The 21,664-nt window shown below is 43.4% G+C and overlaps 1 protein-coding gene across 3 annotated transcripts in view; it reads right to left on the reverse strand.

The window, feature by feature from the left end:
• Positions 1 to 21,664, reverse strand: part of rhbdd1 (rhomboid domain containing 1) — a 62,232-nt gene that overhangs the window by 13,886 nt on the left and 26,682 nt on the right. For 2 of the 3 annotated variants that reach the window (XM_033031983.1, XM_033031984.1), the window contains exons 3-6: positions 18,009 to 18,141; positions 16,409 to 16,497; positions 15,111 to 15,164; positions 14,356 to 14,481 (exon numbers count right to left, since the gene is read on the reverse strand). In XM_033031983.1, the coding sequence (XP_032887874.1) occupies positions 14,356 to 14,481; positions 15,111 to 15,164; positions 16,409 to 16,497; positions 18,009 to 18,141 (402 nt within the window). Of the gene's footprint in view, positions 1 to 14,351; positions 14,482 to 15,110; positions 15,165 to 16,408; positions 16,498 to 18,008; positions 18,142 to 21,664 lie in introns of all 3 variants that reach the window. The other variant, XM_033031985.1, reaches the window with a different exon arrangement.

The following is a 21,664-nucleotide window of genomic DNA, read 5'->3' on the forward strand; positions in this document are numbered from 1 at the left end:
CACATTGTTCCATGAATCTGGTTCTTTTCAAGACCCAATATATCTTAATCCTTACCCACTCTAAACCTATATCCTATTTTCTATAATGCTTCCTGAATCAGAAATATATCTGTCAAGTGAACACTTCTACTTGCAGTACCAGCCAAGGGTGCAATGTGCAATCCAGTATTAACCATTGCACCACCTTCAGAACAAAGTGCGATTCAATCCTACTAATCTGTGTATACTTCTACAACCTATTATACTGAATAGCTAAAGGTAGGCTGGACAGCAACAATCTTTCCCCAGGGTGGAAATGTCATGGACTAGAGGACATTTCTTTAGTGTGAGAGGGTTGAAGTATAAAGGAGATGTGAGAGGCAAGTTTTTTTTTTGTTGTAAGAGTGGTGCGTGTCTGGAACATGCTGCCGGGGGTGGTAGTGGAGGCACATATAATGGAGGCATTTAAGAAGCTTTTAGATAGGCACATGGATATGCAGGGAACAGAGATATATGGATCACATGCAGGAGAGTATATTAGTTTAATTTGGCATCATGATTGTGGATATTATGGGCCAAAGGGCCTGAATCTGTGTTGTAATTTTCTACACTCAACATAGCCCTTTAAATATTTTGTATAATTTCAATGAAACTCGTTTTTATTCTTCCAAACTTCAAAAAAGATAGGACCACTTTATTCAACCTGTCTTGCAATAGCAACTGTTTCATTCCAGAAGACAATTTAATGAATCTTTGCTGCACCTTTAATAAACCAAGCATGGTCCTCCCTTAGTAGGAATACGGACTTTTACTGTCTCACCAATGTTCCATAATAGTAGTAAGACTTCCATACTTTAATCTCCAATCTCCTTGTATAATGGTTAACAGCTGATGTGTCTTCCCAATTGCTTGCACATTGGCATTATGACTCACTTATAAGGATATTCAAATCCCTCTGCATCCAAAGATTTACTCATCCCTCTTGCTTTAAAAGCAGAATTGGAAAATTTGAGGTCCAAAACATTATAGATTACTGCATTCCGAATGCATATCCAAGTACTTTACAATACAAGAAACAAGAGACTATAGTTGCTGGAATCGAGAGCAAATCCTGGTCCTGGTGCAGGGTCTCGATTTGAGATGTTGACCATTCCTTTGCCTCCACAGAAGCTGTCGCCTGCCTGACCTGCTGAGCTCCTCCAGCAGCACTTTTTAAAAAACATATCCAATAACGTCTGTGCCTGCTCATTTAAAAAAATTTAAATTAATGAATCTGCTTCCCTTTCTGAGGCTATTCATTACAAAATCATGGAATGCAAGCCACCAATTTGAGTAGATTTGGTATCATATAGCTTCCTTGGTTAAAAAAAACTGATGAAATGCATTACTTTCCTCACTCTCCTTCGATCATAACTGTATATCTGTCACCTGTTATGTTTCTCCTATTCCTGTCTCTAATAGATCCACATTTATTTTTTCTAATATATTCCTTAGACAATTCAGTTTTCATATTTTTCTAATTTATTACCATATTCTATTTCATGTTCTAAAAATTCTTTGTCAATCTTTCCCTTATTTCGAAAACCCTCAAAGCTTACATTTTATGGTCTTTTCAGCAACGTTGCGAGCTTCATTCAAACTAATCCTCGATTTTCTTCTGGCTGGTTATAATTGGACTACATATTACTGTGGAGATTGTATTCCAAAAGTGTGTATACATTGGGATTCAGAATTTCTTTACGTGCTCAACATTCCCCAGGTACTACTCTAACTTCTAACTAAATTTCAAAATGTAACCTGGCCAACTCATCCCTTATACCTCTGTAATAAGCTATTAAAATTCATGACTCTAAAATCACATTCTCCCAATCATCCTTTGCTACACGATTAACTATGTTTCACTACAGAACGTTAAATCTGAAATAGCTTGTCCATTGTATTACAGTGCTATTCACTCTAATACAGCCCAGACTTAATCCTGTCACAGTAACAATCCAGTCAGCATATTTCACATAATGCATAAATAGGTGGTCTGTGATGTGAGTACTATCTAAACCAATCAATTTAAGTAACAAACTTAACTGGAGGGCTATAAATAATGAGCACCCATATATTTTCTGCAGAAAATTATTTTTTATCTATTTATTTTCCAGATACCATTGACAATGATCCTACAATAAGAATAAGCATAAAACCTGCGTAATTGCTACCTTGAGATATTCAAAAGTTTGTGAGAATAAAAAAGCAAAGAGTATTTGTGAAGAATCTACCTGGATAGTTCTCTTGCATCACTCCAACAGTAGGTGAAACAAGGACAGAGAGATCTGGCATATGTACAAGTCTTTATTCTGCCAACAGGTGGCAGTAAAGATAGCAGTTTCGGAAATTTAGCTGGAATCTGAGATAACGACAACATCAACAAAGCCTCAGCACAATAAGCAGATTTCATTATCGTTCAAGAAATGTATTCACTAAAGCATCAGAGAGAAGCCAAGGCAATGGACACCAGCAATCAGTGTATTGTTGATCTGGCTGAGCAAATGAGGATGGGATTAGCTGCCCAGTGCCAGCAGTTTCTTTAGGCATTTGTTCATCACAGAATGTGCTGTGGAATGAATGACCAATGAGATCCCTAATAATCCTGATTGAATTGAGAACTCAAACTTGCTGAAGTGGACTAACTTTTAATAACAAAATAAAAAGTGCTACGTAGCCACATTCTGGGATGATGACTAACTATTGGCAAATCCTTAACATGTGCTCTCTTTCACTATATGCACTTGGCACAAATACTTCTGAACCATTTTATTACAGATGCTTAACAACAATGTGTCTGCTCTGTTACCTCAAAAAACACGGCGGTACTATGTTCTAGGGAGGATCAATTTAGGGCAGGAGGTTAGAGACCAGTGATTTTGTCACAACTTAATACAGGTGCACAACCTTTTATCCGAAAGCCTTGGGACCAGACACTTTTCGTAATTCGGAATTTGTCGGCGTTCGGAATGGAACATTTTTGGCGTAGATTTTAATGGCTGGCTCAGTGGTAGAGTGCTCGGCTCATATCCGCAAGGTCGCGAGTTTGCGCCTTGATCCCGGCAGTTCCTCGGTCGCGAGTTTGAGTCTTCAATGTAGTTTTTTCTTGCAGAATAAATGTCTGTATGAAATGCAGTGTGTTGAATGAATTCCTGAATTTGTAAATGTGACCGCAGCATTGAATCACCTCTCGCACTCATGTCACCCTAGCGGGGCTACATGCCCTTAGGCGGCCTAAGGCGACATTTTCACACTCTTATATCCGTGTGCAGCAGAGGCGACGTGCGTTTGGCGCCAAACGTGAGCTTTGGCGTGCCATGTTTAGCGCCAAACGTGAGCTTTGGTGAGCAGACGACATCCTGGAAAAAATGTCCGGTTTCTTCCAGGCAGGCGATATACCCTCCCGGGCAATATACCCTCCACTTCTCTTTTATGAAGGGGATTTAGTTCTTTAGCCCTTTCTTCCAGGACCGACCGGAGGTTCCGCTGTCACCTCTGCGGGCCACCCTCGGTGAACGCTCACTCAACTTTGTCTTGGGATTCCTACTTTCCCGCGCAATGTACCCTCACCTTCTCTTTTATGAATGGGGATTTAGTTCCCCTTTCTTCCAGGACCGACCGGAGGTTCCGCTGTCACCTCTGCGGGCCGCCCTCGGTGAACGTCCTGTCTCCCTGTCCCTGGGATAGTAGGGGGCGATCAAACAGCACAATACCCCCCTCCCCCTCCAACTCCAGAGGAATCCGCTCCCCGATGGGCCGCTACGGCGACAAGTGGCAGTTCGCCCACAGCCCGAGCTGCGCCACCCCAAGAACAAGACGTACCTTGCACACCATCAGCTTCTGCCCCTACGGGGAGCGTGTTCCTCTGGAGCTGGAGCGGGGCTGGGCTGGAGTTGCTGATCTGGGATCTCCATGCTTGCAGTGGGCCTGGGGGTCGGTGTCCCGATGAGGGGGCGCAGCTCGGGCTGTGGGCGAACTACCACTTGTCGCCGTAGCGGCCCATCGGGGAGCGGCTTCTGGTGGTCCTGACGTCTCCGGCCAGTTTGCAGTTTTCCTCTGGAGTTGGAACGGGGCTGGGCTGCTGCTGGCTGTGGGTCTCTGGGATCTCCGTGCTTGCAGTGGGCCTGGGGGTCGGTGTCCCGTTGGTCCTGACGTCTCCGGTGACTGGCACAGACCTGCTGGCATCGCCAACGTGAAGACAGTGCAAAGCCCCCGCGCCGGTGCAATGGGCGGGGAGCTGGAGAAGGGAGGGAAGGGGTCACACACATGGCCGGGAAGCAGAGGGGTGTAGGTGGGGTGAAACTGAAGGGAGCGACAATCTGCTGCTGCCTGCCCGCTGAGTTAAAAAGTTCCCACGCAAGACTCACGATACACTGTGTATATAGCACTACCTGCACTTTAAACTTTCTTTCTGTATTTCACAGATAGTAAGTTGGGCTTATCAGGATAAAAATGGATGGAGTAAGTAGGCGGAAGACAGTCAGTCCCTGGGAATATGGCTTCTGAGTGGCTTGTTATTATCTCAACCCTCAAAAAACAGGTTTGAACATGTTGTGGAACCTTCACAGTCACAAATAAACAACTAGCACAGAACTATGCATGAAATGAAAGTATCTTCTTTGAAGGCTTTTCTGCAGAAATGATCGACACCTTCAGGTTCCTCGGCATTTATATCACCAGCAACCTAACCTGGTCTCATCACATTGACGTGGTGAGTGAGAAATTGTATCTGAAAAGATTCAGAAGTCCAAGAGGATTCTCTTGAAATTCTGCAAATGCACTGTAGAAGTTATTCTGCCAGGATGCATCTCAACTGCTCTGCGATTGACGGCCTGAATCGGCAGGGAGTGGTGAACACAGCCCAGTCGATCATGGGGTTGTTACTTCATTCCATCCAGTCTATCATCACAGTCCATTGCATCAGGAAGGCTGGAAGTATTGGCTAGGATAACCATTCCATTTTCTCCCTTTTACCTTCTGGTAGAAAATCCGACAGCTTGAAAGCCTGAGCATTCAGACTTCAGAAGAGCCTCTTCCCCATTGCTAACACACTCCTGAACCCAATACCTCTTTCACACCCCTTTCCAGAGGTGCTGCTGCTCTTGCCTCTACCTCATGACATTATTCTATAATTGCATTTTAATTTGTTTTGTACAACTTTGGATTGCACCACATGCTTACACCATTCCACAGTTTTGCACTCATCATTGAATTTATTCCATTTTTCAATACTGCATGTAAACTGTTGGCTGTGCTTCAAGTGAACACGAAATGTCATTGCATCCTGGTGCATATGACAACAAACTAATCTGAATCTAATGTTGGGAAGTTGGTCTAGGCGAGAACTCTGAAATTGGTTCATTGATCATGCCAGGAGATTTGGAGGTTGTTGCAAAAACAACGTACTTGGTATATCTCCACAGTTTTAAACAACCATGCTGCAAGTAGTCCATGTCTCTGAAGCTTTTTGGAGTAAGGGCATTACTGCTTCGAGTAGACCGTGAACTTTGTAGGATTTTTGTTCTTGCATACATAGATACATAGGCAATAGGTGCAAAAGTAGACCATTCGGCCCTTTGAGCCAGCACCGCCATTCAAATGCGATCATGGCTGATCATTCACAATCAGTATCCCGTTGCTGCCTTCTCCCCATATCCATTGATTTCGCTAGCCCCAAGAGCTCGATCTAACTCTCTTGAATACATCCAGTGAATTGGCCTCCACTGCCTTCTGAGGCAGAGAATTCCACAGATTCACAACTCTGTGTGAAAACGTTTTTCCTCATCTCTGTTCTAAATGGCCTACCCCTTATTCTTAAACTGCGGCCCCTGGTTCTGGACTCCCACAACATCGGGAACATTTTTCCTGCATCTAGCTTGGCCAATCCAGTGTCACGTTTCTATGATGAAAATACTTTCCAACTATGTTTATAAAAAAGAGTGCAAAAGTAGAGAGGAAGATAAAAGCAGATCAAATACAACAATTTTAAAACAGGATAAAAAGGCAATGAGCCACAAAGTTAACTGATTTACTTGGTTGAAATATCACAGCAGACGGGAAGTTTGTTTTTGAGGAAAGTTATTTATAAAACAAAAAGGTGTTTTAAGGCTAAACTTTACAAGATCTCACTCCTTTTGTGACAATCTAACTGGAGTACTATGGAGAATCAGGCTTGATGAACCACCACCTAATTTGCAGCATTCTTGTGAAAACAAGGATGCTAAAATCACTGTTAAGAATTTGAGTTTTAGTTGACAATTAAATGAGTTTATCGAGCTTGCAACACTTATATAATGATCGACAGGTGGTCAATAGTACACTTACTTACATAATGAGGGTAGTTTCTAGGCACTGTTATTGAAATGTGCCAGCATCCTGTACCTTGTTTCTTGTACTGATGCCAGTGAAAACTCAATAGCAATAAGGCCATAATAGCAATACTTGCTGCAGAACCTTAATCACAATTGTTTCAATATCCAAGAACAAAATTGTAGTCTAAATATGTTACAGCCGTAGCTTCTAATGCAACAAACCATCAAGAATTACAACATAGCAAAATAATGTGAAAAAAAATGAAGCACCAGTTTCATAGTCTGCAGTTCATGGGAGAGTGGAGTTCTCCCCATATTTACACTTCCAGAAAATTGGCTCCTTTATTCTGCCGACGTACTCTTAAACCAATTGAATCAAAATATGCTCAGCAGTAACATCAACAGTTCATTTTAAATGATGAATGCATAATTAAGTAACTCCATTGCCGTTAATGTAGATTAACAGCTATTTCATTGCAAACTGGAACAAGCTGAGTTGCTGGGAGGTAGGAAACCTTTCAATCTCACCAGCGTTTAAACCTGCTTCTGCATGCAATTTGCACTGACAGTTCCTAATGTGCAATCTCCTGCAGTCATTATTACCAGAGAAAGCACAGCAACTCGCAGAACGACTTGTTTAAAGCCAGTCTTCCACAACCCTACCTGCAGCCAGAAAATAGCTGTTGCATCAGCAGCACTGTGATTACTGATAATAAAGTCAAAATACAATGTCACGTCCAGCATTGCGCAAAATGCAAAGTGCTTTGTATTTTGCCCAAGACTTCAGCATCTGCAACTCCTTGCATCTCAGCATTGCACATCCTGGCCCATTCATTAGATTTTTCCATGCGGACATGAGAAAAACAAACAGTAATGAGGGACGGAGAATGAGAAGATTATATTGACAGGGTTAAATGATTTATGCTGCTCTATTTCCAATTTGCGATTATTAATCTCCTCACAAGATTCAAGAAATCAAGATCTTCATCTTTACCATGGACTCAGAACTTTGTGCCACTAATTTTCTATATCTTGATAATGGCTAATGGCAGAAGTGGAAACAAGTGGTCCCGTTGATCCTCTCAGGAAATATCAGTGAAATTAAAGTGTACAGAGTAAGAACTAAGAAGGGCGAATTGGAGTTGAAATATGTGCAGAAAAAGAAAAAGGAGACAAAACACTGGGCTAAGAGAAAAAAAATATTTAAAAATCTTCATATGGATTATGGATAGGAATTAGATGACACATTTAATTGTTCCATTTCCAGTCCATAGAGTAACATGGCAGGATCAAAACCCTCACCAAAGAGGAAGCTCAGTGTACTGTTAAGTAGTAGATCCATAAGAGATTAATTCAAATTTACTGCACAAATACAGCAATTTCTTGAAACTTACGGAGAGTGATTGCAAACTGCTAAATTTTTTTGGGGGGGGGGGGGGGGGGGGGGGGAGGGAATTCAAATTATGCAAAGATTTACAGTGATTCACAACTCAAAACTATATTCTCCCTAAATTCTGGACAATTTGCACAGGACTCACAGTGAAAGCATTACTCTTGCCAATATTTTTCAAAAGATTCTGCACTGACCACTCAAACCATTTGCCAAATTAGCTTTCTTTTGATGTTATGACCCAAGTACTTTGTGTCCGAGACAAATTGTCAAGACTAGTTTGCAAATATGTGAAACAGCCGTAGTTCAACATAGTTAGAGATCAGATGGTGGAGCCACATATATTACAGGGCACCAAGAACTATTTTGCACTTTACAAACTCATCCGTTCTAAAGTGCAGCATGACCTCTCATTTCAGAAAGTGAAGGGGGTGTTGCTGGTATAAATTAAGATGGAAGAGAAAAAACCCGATCAACAAAGATCTGCATTATCCCAGCTTCTGCAAGACCTGCCATTATCCTGTGTTATACAATACAATACAATTTATTGTCATTTGAGCCTCAGTGAGGCTCAAACGAAATTCTGTTTCCACAGCCATACAAACAAAGACAATTCCTAGACATACACACAATTTAGTTCACACAAACATCCATCACAGTGGACCCACTGTGATGGAAGGCAAAGTCTTTTCTCTCCCCTGTTCTCCATGTCTCTCCCGATGTCGAAGCCCCAGGCGGGCGATGATAAGTCCCACGGCCATTTTAGGCCGTGCCGGGCGATTTACGGCCCCGCTCCCGGTCTAAAAGTCACAATGTTGGAGCCCCCGGCGGGCGCTGGAATGTCCCCCGGCCATGAAGCCGTGCCGGGCGATGTACGTCCCCGCTCCGGGTCGTTCCAACCCCGCGACACGGGCTGGAGAAGTCGCGTTGCAGGAGCTCCGGGAAGCGGTCTCTCTCTCCCCCCGGACCCGCGAGCTCCCGATGTCCCAGTCCACCGGACCTGCGGCTGCGTTGCTGGAGCCTCCGAGCCCCAGGAGTCGAGTCGCAGCAGCGAGTCACCACCGCTCCCCACGCACCGAGGCCGGCCAGCCCCACGATGGTGAGTAGTCCGCAGCTCCGCAGTCTCCCGAGCCCCCGGGTCGTTCAGGTTGGAGGCCGCTCCACGGTGCTAGGCCCCAACGACAACGGAGACCCGACAGGGAAAAGGTCGGGTCTCCCGGACAGGGAAGAGATTTTAAACGGTTTCCCCCTCCCCCCCCCCCCCCCGCCCCCGCCCCCCACATATACACATTTAAAACCAGTGTTAAAAAAACACCAAACACTACATTTAACTAGACAAAAAATAAAAAAAAGACAGACAGGCTGTAGGGGCCGCTGCAACGGGTGAGTCGCGCCGCCAATTTAAAACTACAATGAAATTGGGATCTCTCCAACTCCCATCAACATCTATGTTCAAATTATTTTATGACCAGAATTAAGTCATAAATTGATTATACCAGTAGGGATAAAAATGCATTGTTATAGACGTGGGTACATTATTGCACGAATAACTGATGTTACAATAATCATACAACAAGCCTGGGTTGTGGATTGGCTCGTGCAGTTTAGATAACGTGTGTTTGTTGTGAAAACTGTAGTTACTGGCCAGGTAAAAATAAGTTTATTTTCACAGTATAAACAAGACTAAGTGAAGAACACTGAATGTCAGACAGAATAGAGAAGAGTTAACACATGAAGGAGTCAGGAATTCAAGTGTTGAATGAGCGACAGGTGCAAGAAAAATATTTATAGGTACCACAGCCACGACAATAGATCTTTAAGACTACAGAGCCTTTCTGTGTACAAGCTAGTCTTTTCCATTATTTCTGGAAACTCCAGCAGTCTAAAGATTGAATTAAATATTATTGTCATCGGCTCTGCGTCACCTGACAATATATGGAGGAGCCGATGATCCATTTCAAAGTACCTGCAACTACACGTGGAAATTTGCAGAACCACGGGACCCACAATTAAAACCCCACAATTCCATCCTGGAGTCATAATGGAATTCACTTTAAAAATTAAATGGAACAGACGTACAAATGCCTGTAATTAGAGTCATGGAGTCCTAGAGTCAGAGTGATACAGTGTGGAAACAGGCCCTTCAACTTGCCCACACCAGCCAACATGTCCCAGCTACATTAGTCCCACCTGCCTGCACTTGGTCCATCTATATTATTACTAAAAACTCTCATCTTGACCACTTCCGGTTTGCTTTAAAAATAAAAAATAAATTGTGCAAAACGGTACCCTATATCACTAGGATTTATTTACCACCTCACTCACTGTTCTCCTCTGCTCCAAGCGCACCAAGTTTTATTCCGATCGGTGGAATATTACAAACGTTATGAAGGTTTAAAAAATTGTGAGCAGCAGTTTGGTCTTCTCGCCTGTCAGTCACCATGAAGGTAACGCCCCTTCAGGGCGAGGAGAATAAAGTCCCGGAGGCGGGGCTGAGTCCACAAGCCGTGTGGAGTCAGGGGAAGCCGCTGTGTGGGGTCGGGGAAAGCCGCTGTGTGGGGTCGGGGGAAGCCGCTGTGTGGGGTCGGGGGAAGCCGCTGTGTGGGGTCGGGGGAAGCCGCTGTGTGGGGTCGGGGGAAGCCGCTGTGTGGGGTCGGGGGAAGCCGCTGTGTGGGGTCGGGGGAAGCCGCTGTGTGGGGTCGGGGGGAGCCGCTGTGTGGAGTCGGGAAAGCTGGTGAGTGGAGTCGGGCAAGCCGCTGAGTGGAGCCGGGAGGTGCTGTGTGGTGCCCTGGCCGATAGCTGCTGAGTGGAGTCCCTCCCCCCCACACACACCCCTTCCCCCCCACACCCCCCCTTCCCCCTCCCTCTCTCCCCCTCCCCCTCCTCCCCACACACCCCCCTCCCCCCACACACCCACATCCCCCCTTTACCCCCCCCTTACCCCTCCCCACAACACCCCACACCTCCACCCCAATGCAGAAACTTGTCGAATGCCTTACTGAAATCCATGTACACAACATCTACAGCTCTACCCTCATCGACCTTTTTGGTCACGTCTTCAAAAAAATCAATCAGATTTGTGAGACACGATCTCCCACGTACAAAACCATGCTGACTATCCCTAATCAGTCCTTGCCCTTGCCCTTGCCCATCCAAATGGCTGTATAACCTGTACCTCTGAATACTTTCTACTAACTTTCAACTACAGATGTCAAGCTCACCGGCTTATAGTTCCCAACATTTTCCCTGCTGCCCTTCTTGAAAAGAGGCACAACATTTGCCACCCTCCAGTCTTCCGGCATCTCTCCTGTAAATTTCATCCAGGGCTCCCGGTAACTGAACTATTAGCAATCATCTGGAATAGGTGCTCAATATCTCCATTTAAAAGTGCGAAATGTTAACTTAATTTCAATTAAAAAGATATTGATTAATGGATCAGCAAACTGATCCAACTGGGTTGAATGATTCTTTAGGGAAGAAAGCAGTTTTAAAACTATCTGCAATGATCAACAAGGGAGGCACAGTGTCACAGCAGTAGATCTGCTGCCTCACAGCACCAGAGACCCAGGTTTGAACCTGACTTTAGGTGCTGTCAGTGTAAAGTTTGTCTATTCTCCCTGTGACCATATAGGTTTCAGGTGCTCCGGTTTCCTCTCATATTCCAAAGATGCACAGGTCTGTAGTTTAATTGGCCCAAGTGAGTAGGATGTGAAAGTCGGATAACATAGAACTAGTGTATGGGTGATCGATGGTCGGCGTGGACTCGGTAGGATGAAGGGTCTGTTTCCATGCTGTATCTCTAAATTAAACACAAGTTCCACACCAATGGAGTTAATTTAAGTGCCTGCTGAAATGGCACAGGACTGCAATGGTAAAGGTGACATAAATACGTGATTGTTTAAAAGCCATAACCTGAGGTGTTTTAAAAGAGTGAATTTGATCTATGTGGCTGGAGAAGAATCAACAATATTCAAGCAATACTGGAATAGATGAGTGTTCCTAACAAGGGCATAGGTCAATCAGCCTTTGATTTGTTTTGTTTTTATATTCCTGGAGACAATAAGAAACCCTAATGAATTTTCGGCTGATTTACACGCGGTCCATTTAAGAAACTGTATGTCCAAAACAACCAAGTGAATTTGACCTCATGATTATTCATGCTATTGGAACAATGCTCAGCGTCAGCAAACTTCAAGAAAGACTATAAACTTATTTGAACTATTCAGAAATATTGGGGCCCGAGTTGTAATACCTTGAACATGCAAAATTAACACTGTACATCAGTTATAATTAACAATACAATACTATGAAGAACACACTTCAGTATAATGTCCCGGCCAGCCCCACCAGCAGACCTGGACAGAAGACCGAGGTCCCGCCCGGAAGGTAGAGTTCGCCCACTGCGGACCGAGGAAGGAGGACTTGCCTGGCCCGTCTGCCAGAGACCGGGGACTCGCCTGCCACGGATGGAGGATCTACCCGGTAGACCTGACTCGCCCACCGCGGATGAAGGATCCCCGCCCAGAAGATCTGGCTTGCTCGCCTGGAGTGGAAGGAGTCGGACGGAGGGCCAGTAAGCAGACCGGCTGTGGGAGGAAGTGTATTGCATCGACGGTGGAGTGGGCCGCTGGAGGCCCTGCAACAGCCTGTAGATCGGCTGGACCGGGCGCCACTCCGAGGCCAAGAACGTGGACTGCACACAGCCTACAGCGGTGGAGCAGTGGCGGAGGACACCACGGCTACGCTTGGCCAGGCCGACCCTGCGAGGCTGCCATGACAACGGGCCTTCATGGTCAGGACAAGAACTCTGCACTTACAACAACTGGGACTTGAAAATGGTCCAAACTGATGACTCTGTATACTGTCTCAGTGTACTACTGCTATACACTTATACTGTATCTGAGATGCTTATCTAAGATATATCTAAGTGCCTGTGTATAGTGATACTTGTACTGAACTGTATACAAAAATGAATTTCACTGTACCTCAGTACATGTGACAAATAAAGTACCATATCATACCGATTAAATCAATACAAGGTAATAAAGATGAACACAACTGAGTTTAGAGCATTATCCCAGTTCTTACTCAGGTGCATTCTCAGAGACACAATATTGAAATAACTAAATCTTCACAAAGGGGATAGGATGGCTTTGGTAGAAAAACTGCGTGCTAGAAAACAACTGGCAATATCCAGGACTGTGATTTTAACATGTGATGATCAGGTTGGATTTGTTCAGTGTTGAGAGATTTAATGGGTGTGAAACAAATACACCACTTACAGAGCAAATGCCTATTCAATGTGATCATGGCTGATCATCCACAATCAGTACCCCGTTCCTGCCTTCTCCCCATATCCCTTGACTCCACTATATTTAAGAGCTCTGTCTAGCTCTCGCTTGAAAGCATCCAGAGAACCGGCCTCCACCTCCCTCTGAGGCAGAGAATTCCAAAGACTCGCAACTCACTGTGTGAAAAAGTTTTTCCTCATCTCCGTTCTAAATGGCTTACCCCTTATTCTTAAACTGTGGCCCCTGGTTCTGTACTCCCCCAACATCGGGAACATGTTTCCTGCCTCAAGCGTGTCCAAACCATTAATAATCTTATATGTTTCAATAAGATACCCTCTCATCGTTCTAAATTCCAGAGTACACAAGCCCAGCCGCTCCATTCTATCAACATATGACAGTCCTGCCATCCGGGAATTAACTTGGTGAACCTACGCTGCACTCCCTCAATAGCAAGAACGTCCTTCCTCAAATTGGGAGACCAAAAATGCACACAATACTCCAGGTATGGTCTCACTAGGGCCTTGTACAACTACAGAAGGACCTCTTTGCTCCTACACTCAACTCCTCTTGTAATCAAGGCCAATATGCCTTTTGCTTTCTTCACTGTCTGCAGAATCTGCATGCTTACTTTCATTGACTGATGAACAAGGATCCCCAGATTCCATTGTACTCCCCCCTTTCCCCAACTTGACTCAATTTAGATAATAATCGCATTCCTGTTTTTGCAACCAAAATGGATAACCTCACCTTTAGGTCTGAAGTCACATAATGTGCCAGACTGGTTAAGGACAGTAGATTTTCTCCTTGACGGCCATTAACGAATGATATGGATTTTTACTACAATCCAGTAGCTTTATGGCCACCATTAATTAATGTTACAATTATTATTCAAAAATGCATACCATTAATTGAATTTAAATTCCACACCAAAGACAACTCTATTATTAAGCCATGCCTCCAGTTTACATGCAAGGTAATTTAAGCATTGCACCATGCTCCAGGTGCTTCACATTGGGGATGGGGCACCCATTATGCTATCTGCAGATTAAATGTGGATTTTAAGAGAAAATACAAAAGCACAATGTCAATCCCACAATCAATTACAAATATAATGGAAAAATGTTGTAATTGGGCCTGAAAAAAAAATCATTCTATAATTGGGAGAGATGAAGTAACAATCCGAAAAATATTTACCAATTTGTATTACATGACTGGTGCTTTGTTAAAGTATTAACATATCATCACATTCATATTTCATAAACAAATTATTTTGTAATTGGCTATGTGATATGGAAACCAAGTTTAACAACCTAAAAAATAGAAGCAACTATTGGGGTGTACGACCTACTGTCATCATCTAAGCTTGCCCGAATTGCTTCGTCCAATTGTTCCTCTTCGGTCATTCCTCCTGTATAATCATGCCTCTCTGTGTTAGATGCGGCATCATTTCTAGAAGCAAGGTACCCAGAAGAACCTAAGGTTTGCAAAGACAGTCTATTATCAAAACAACACATTGATGCAGGAAAAATTATGTACGTTTTAATTCAAAGTGCAATGAGTAAACCCAAAGATCCCGTTTAATGCCGCTCCCTAGTCAGTGTTGAAGTGATTGATGTGAACCACCTTCTTGAATGACTACAGTCCTGCAATCCTACTGAGGAGGGAGCTCCAAGATCTAGAACCACAGAAGTTCCCACGTCCTCCAAGGACATTGAGATATAGGGAAATTTGCTGATGCGACTTGACTGAGTCGCAGGCTTTAATTAAGTTGTTACTATTGTTGACATTGGTGAGGGATGAGAGGGGAGAAAGGTAGAGGGGCGAGAGGAGAGAAAGGGAAAGGGGCAAGAGGAGAGAAATCTGGAAAGAAAATACAATAGCTTATCTATAGGAAAGAAGGCAAGCATAGTCCAAGTTCAATCTGAAGAGGTAACAGAAGGGTCGAGATATTATACAGCGATTTCAGCAAGGCAGCAACTGCTGGCCTTAACATGTCTTCTCCAAGATGATCACACAACAATTCTTGGGAATATTTCCCCTTTTCCCAATCCCAATTAGAAAATCAAATGTGAAATTATCTTAGGACAGTAAATATAAACAAACCTTGGTTATTGAATCTTGTTTGTTGCCTTGGAAAGCTACTTGATGAAACTACATCTGTCAAATAAGAACAGTAAAAAATCTATTAGGGAGGACTGTGGTTGTAAAACATTTGTGCTAACACCATTTGAGATAAGTTCATTCTGGAAAATGCATTCATTATAAATTGTTCAAAAATACGTAACTAATGCAAGAATAACATGTCATATCTATTTTCAACAAAATCAGGCAAAGGTTAGCTAATCTACCAGTGTTTTATGTTTCCTTTATGACATGAGAAGCCATTGGCCCATCATGTCTACGCTAGCCCTCAGAGTAGGCCCATCAATTCTATTCCTCCACTTTCTTCTCTGTAACATATTTCCTCTCACCTGCCCATCAACCTCCCCCAATTCTCTTGCCACGCACCAATGTCATGGGTATTTTACAGTGGCCAATTAAACAACCAGCACATTGCACTGATATAAGAAAAGCATCCAGGGAAAACACAGGCAGTCAAATGGAGATTATGCAAACTGCACACACTTTCAGGGCTGAATCTGAGTAACAGGAGCAGTGCGATAGCCGTACTACCTGCAGTGCCATTATGCCAAGTGTTCCTGTCAAAGCACTATTTACTTTAATTGACTCCTACGTGGTCTTGCTTAATGGATGAAAAAAAATGTTCCTCCATTAAATAATCAGTGAGATTGAGCACCGGGAACATTTCTATTCACTTAAGTTATGACAGAGGATCTTCCTTAATTATATTCTTTATTATGTGAGTAAAGCTCAATTCATACTATAAAAATAAATGGATTAACAGCTGCCTTAAAAAGGAAGTGCTAAGAGGGATTAGCACCACCATTTCGACAGGCTCCATCAAAAGGTTGATACAAGGAACGGCAGATGCTGGTTTATTCACGGTCTCGCCCCAAAACGTCGCCTAACCATGTTCTCCAGAGATGCTGCCTGAACCGCTGAATTACAACGGCACTATATGTCTTTTTAAAAAATATCAATAGGTTGTCCAATGGAAAATATTTCACAATTGCTTGGAGTGGTGCAGGATTAAATTAAGAAACACAGTCCCATAAACTATTTTACTGCATTTATAAAATTGAAGCAAATGACTTTGTTTTTGTACTGACTTCCTGTGCAGTCTTTAGTGATCATGGATTGCTGTAATATATACTTGAGATAATTATGTTATGTGCAGCATGATAATTTGAAAAGTAGAAAATGCATTCTGGTGACTAATGAAAGGTTTTGAAACAAACAGTGAATTGTACTTTGATCAAGGGTGGAGAATTGTAGCCTACCAGCGCAAATTTGCATCAATTGCTTCAAGGGTCCGTTGATGTATATTAGCCCAACAATGATACCGGAAAGATGGCCAACAAAAGATGACCTAGGAAAAGAAAAGCAAGTTCTTACCAAAAGCCTTAGAATGACACTGATTGAAAACTGTATGCAAAACTGTTACTCTAGCAATTTTAATTAAGTTTCTTTGCTTCCTTTTTTTTAAAAAGAAAGTTGAGCCCATTCTTAGGAAGTCTATGGATCTATTCAAATTGCAATTTAAAAATTAATGAGAAAGTAAAAAACAGATCCTTTCTCTTCCACTAGAGTAAATGATCTGTAGCTACAAATGCTGAACTGTAACACCCACTCCAAGCTGTATAGTTGTATGCATTGTGCAAACAAAAAGAAAGCTTATTGATATGTAGATCTATTTCATTATAATAGGTCATATTATTAACATCAAATGATGCAACACTGAAATACTGTATCGTCAATCAAACATACAGTATATCTTTACAGATTTTTACAGCCACAATTTTGCTATCTTTTAAGCTGAATAATTTGATTTCAGTGGTGATCAGATAAAAATGTAGAGAATATACCGAACATAATTGAAGGTTTCGGCAAATACTTTTCCTTTAAATTCGGAACACCATGTTTTGTATGCAGCTTCATCGTCGACTAATAGTTAGCACTTATGTTTGGCCTTGCATATATAAAATTTGAACAAAATACCGTCGACCAATTCTGACTGCATTACACCCAGCCTTGTCTAAAACCAGTGAAGAAATGACCTTGTTTCAAACCCTTGTACTGTAGCCTTTCAATGTGATTTTTGCTGCATTTCGTCCAAGCTCCATACGCTTGTTAGTTCACAGGATAAACTCCATATATGTTCCCAAAATCCTACAGCTTCAATAAATAATCATGCAAGATTTGGGCGTGTGAATGACCCTGTTGCATCCTTTCCAATCAATCTGCATAAAATATATGTAGTCTCCGCACCAAATATTATCAAAGGGCATAGCAGATATCAGAAGTTTATTCTAGAAAACTTGAAATGAAGAGCATTTTTGAGCTTTCACCTCTCAGGATATGGCTCTTCAATTTAACATGCTCGCCCTCTTCTTGCAAATATATTTGCTCACCGGCTATAGAAATAACCACACACCCACAGGGCTAAACAATGATCTGATATACTGGCAAAATATATTGTGGAGGAACAAAAAAAAAAAGAAAAACGCTCACTTTTATACTTTCCCCAACTGACCAACTCTGTCATTTAAAGGCGTCTCCCTCACTGGAATCCAACAACAGCAGAAATTAAAATTCCATTATGTAGCACATTTCATTTCAACAGTCAACTACGTTTTTTCATGTATTCAGATAAACTCAGTTCCTCTGTTCCACAAAATTATCTTCTATTGTTTTCCTCAATGTTCTGCTACTATATACCCGGTTATATCTATTTTCCTAATCCAGTATTAAATACAAACCCCATTTAATGCATTCTGACAACAAAATAATTGGGACTACACTGTGAAAATATTTGCAATGATCCTTCTTGGAATTGGTGTTAATAAATATAATTAATGGTACCAAAGATTGTGCACTTACCCTGGGGCAATCAGATGAATCGCAACCAACTCAGCCCAACATGCATACTGCTCCCACACTGGGATGCCCATCACATAGGTGAGTCCACCTGGGTTGTAATAGCCGTTCACAACTTTCAGAGCAAACAAAACGCCTGAAATAAACATTTGAAAAAGACATTCAAGCATCCTTCCAAGTCAATACACAATTTGTCTTCTACAGATACCCCACAAGCATACTGGCCATTTTAAACAACATAGAAATTTATGTCATACTGGACCAAGATGGGGGTCTGCTCCCCCAACGCACCCATTCCCTACCCGTAGCCCCCACGGGATGCATGGTCCTCCAACTCAAGCCTTTCCCGAACGTAAGATTCCAGCACTTCCCTGCCTCCCTCAGCAGTGGGCTTCAAAAAAAATTTCCAATTGAATTTCCTTTATTGTCATTCAGACCTTTCAGTCTGAACGAAATTTCGTGCCTGCAATCATACATGCAATCATACATACAATAATACAATAATAGACAACAGAACAGACAGTAAACACAAATTAACATCCACCACAGTGAGTCCACCAAGCACCTCCTCACCGTGATGGAGGCAAAAATCTTAGGGCTACAGTCTCTTCCCTCCTCTTCTCCCTCTGCGCTGAGGCGATACCCCACCGGGCGATGGTAAATCAGTCCCGTGGCTCACCGAGCTCCGTGAACGGGCCGGTTCAAACACGGGCCGGTTCAAACGGCCCGGGGTGGTCGAAGCTGCCGCCCTCCAGTCCAGCGGACGCAGCTGTTGACGACGTCGTCCACTGGCCCGTGGCCGAACCCCGGACTCAGGCCGCCGCCTCAGCCGCTGGAGCACCGTTCCAGCCCCGAGCCGGGTCACTCTCACGTGAGCGTCTCAGCCCCGCGCCAGGCCGCCCTCACGGGAACGCCGTTACCCTCGAGCTGGGCCGCCCCGACGGGAGCGCCGTTTCCCTCGAGCTGGGCCGCCCCGACGGGAGCGCCGTTTCCCTCGGGCTGGGCCGCCCTCACGGGAGCGCCGTTTCCCTCGGGCTGGGCCGCCCCGACGGGAGCGCCGTTACCCTCAGGCTGGGCCGCCCTCACGGGAGCGCCGTTTCCCTCGGGCTGGGCCGCCCCGACGGGAGCGCCGTTTCCCTCGGGCTGGGCCGCCCACACGGGAGCGTCTCAGCCCCTCGCCAGGCCGCCCTCACGGGAGCGTCACAGCCCCGAGCTGGGCCGCCCTCACGGGAGCGAGCCCAGGGTGAGTCCTGACAGGCTGCCTCCGGAGCCTCGAGGTCGCCAGCTCCGCCATTAGGCCTCAGCGCAGACGGAGGCAGAGAAGGGGGATACGACAAAAAAGTCGCATTCCCCCGAAGGGAGAGACAGCAAGCCCTGTTTCAACCCCCCACCTCCCCCCCCCCCACACATAAACACAACCTAAAAAGCCAAAAACTTAGCTAGACAAAACGAAAAAAACAACACAAAAAAGTAAAAACAAACGGACTGCAGGCGAGCCGCAGCCGTTCACCAGCGCCGCCACTTCCGGAACAATTGTACTTGCCCTGCGTGTTGCAATAGCAATTAGCCCTCCACCTCCTGTGAGGTGAAAGGTTCAGCGTGTTCCTGTGTCGCAACATTGTATCAGTGTGTTGGAAGCTGGCAGGAAGGATTTTAACTGTAAAAATCTTGTTAAATTTGGCATTTTTAAAACTCTAATCGCGAATAACTTGTGAAATATAGGATTAAATTTTCAGTGAAGCTGATCACTGCTAGCCGAGCCATTGTGACGTCATCAGTTGAAGCTAGTCGTTTAAAATTCAAAGTCTTTTGATTTAAAAAAAAAAATTTAAACTCTAATCAGTAATGTCGAGAAATAAAGCATAAAATGTTCAGTGAAGGTAATCTCTGCCTAGAGGTTAATCAGAATATGTAAAATGTTATCGTTACCGCGTAATGTTTTTGCAAAGACGTAAAGACTCACACATATACACACAAATATAGTGCATGGGGTGATGGCTGGTTGGTGCAGACCCGGTGGGCCGAAAAGCCTGTTTGTCTAAAGTCTAAAGTTTATATCCAGAAAAATAGACCAGGCCTGCATCTTGCCAGAAGAGGGTAGCAGAAGGATGACTGATTTTCTGATTTCACCTACTACCAGTTAACCACCTCCACGTAGAGTCTTTGACGGCCAACTGAATTGGAGAAACCAAAGTGTATTGATTTTGTAAGTACAAGTGCTCAAACTTGCACTACTCTTACACATCAATTTAATGGAGTTAATATACAAGAAACATTTTTTTTTTTTAAATCTAGGAACTTTAGTACGGTGCTTCAACCCCTTTTCAAAATCCACATTAAGATAAGAAGGCAACCATGATATCAATTATTTTTCCCTGAGGGACCTTGGAGTCCACACCAGAGGCCTACTCTTGTCCAATAAAGATAACATTAACATTCTCATCACAAAATTCTAGCATATTAATCAAGCGTGACTTAATCTTTACAAATAGTGCTCATCCCGATAAACTCTAATTTGTTCGAGTACAGTGACACTAATCTTAACGACAGATAATCCAATAACTTCCCCAGAACTGAATTCAGAGCAGAGGTTAGTAATTAGTTGACTTTCCAGTTCCAATTTTCCTAAATAAATATGTCAACAATCCAGTGTCACATCACCAAAGTTGGGATCCTAGGAAACAGTAAAGAAGCATTTGGAATGTATTCGTCTTTTTTTAGTATCCTGGCATGAAAACCACCATCCTGGAAATTAGCCATTTCCCTTCCTGTCATTTATTTACTTAAATCAAATCCAATACATTTCTCCATTTGATTTAGTTACCTTGTGTCCTGGTTCAATGACATCTTCCAAGATAAATGCAAAACACTCCAATATGACATCTCTATGTGAAGAACTGTACTTATCTTTTACCGAGTCACATTTCCCTTACCCTTCAACATAGTTATAAAATCATTTACTCTCAGAAATTATATCAGTTGCAAGTTCTGTCTCTTTGTATTTGAGTAGTGCAGTGGCACAGCTCATAGAACCACTAACCCACAGCGGCAAAAACCCAGGTTCAATTCTGACTTTGGGTGTCTATAGCTTGGAGTTTGCACATTCTCTCTGTACCTTGACAACAGTACTCTGGTTTCCCCCCACATCCCAAAGGCATACACATTAGTAGGTTAATTGGGCACTTTAAATTGCCTCTAGAGTGTAGGTGAATGGCGTGGGGGGGGGGGGGGGGGGGGGGGAGGGGGAGAGTTGAAGAGAATGTTGGAATATTTTTTTTAATGGATTTAAGTAAGATTAGCATAAATGGGTGGTTGATGTAGGCCAAAGGACCCATTTCCATTCTGTATTTATATAATGGTATATGGACACACTGATCTGTTTTGTGGTAAATGCCTACTTATGTTCTGTGTGCTGAAAGCAAACCAAGAATTTCATTGTCCTATCAGGGACACGTGACATAAACTCACTTGAACTTGAACTATTTCTCCACAAATCTATTCAATTGTCTTTGCAGGTCTAAGAGAGCTTCTTCCCTGACAACAGTACTCAAACTAGATTTGCCTGTGCTTTCCCATAGAGGACACACAGAACTGGTTTACAAAAAAAAAAGACACAGAATGCTGGAGTAATTCAGCGGGTTAGGCAGCATCACTGGAGA

The sequence above is a fragment of the Amblyraja radiata genome, chromosome 13, assembly GCF_010909765.2.
Source record: "Amblyraja radiata isolate CabotCenter1 chromosome 13, sAmbRad1.1.pri, whole genome shotgun sequence".
Lineage (NCBI taxonomy): Eukaryota > Metazoa > Chordata > Chondrichthyes > Rajiformes > Rajidae > Amblyraja > Amblyraja radiata.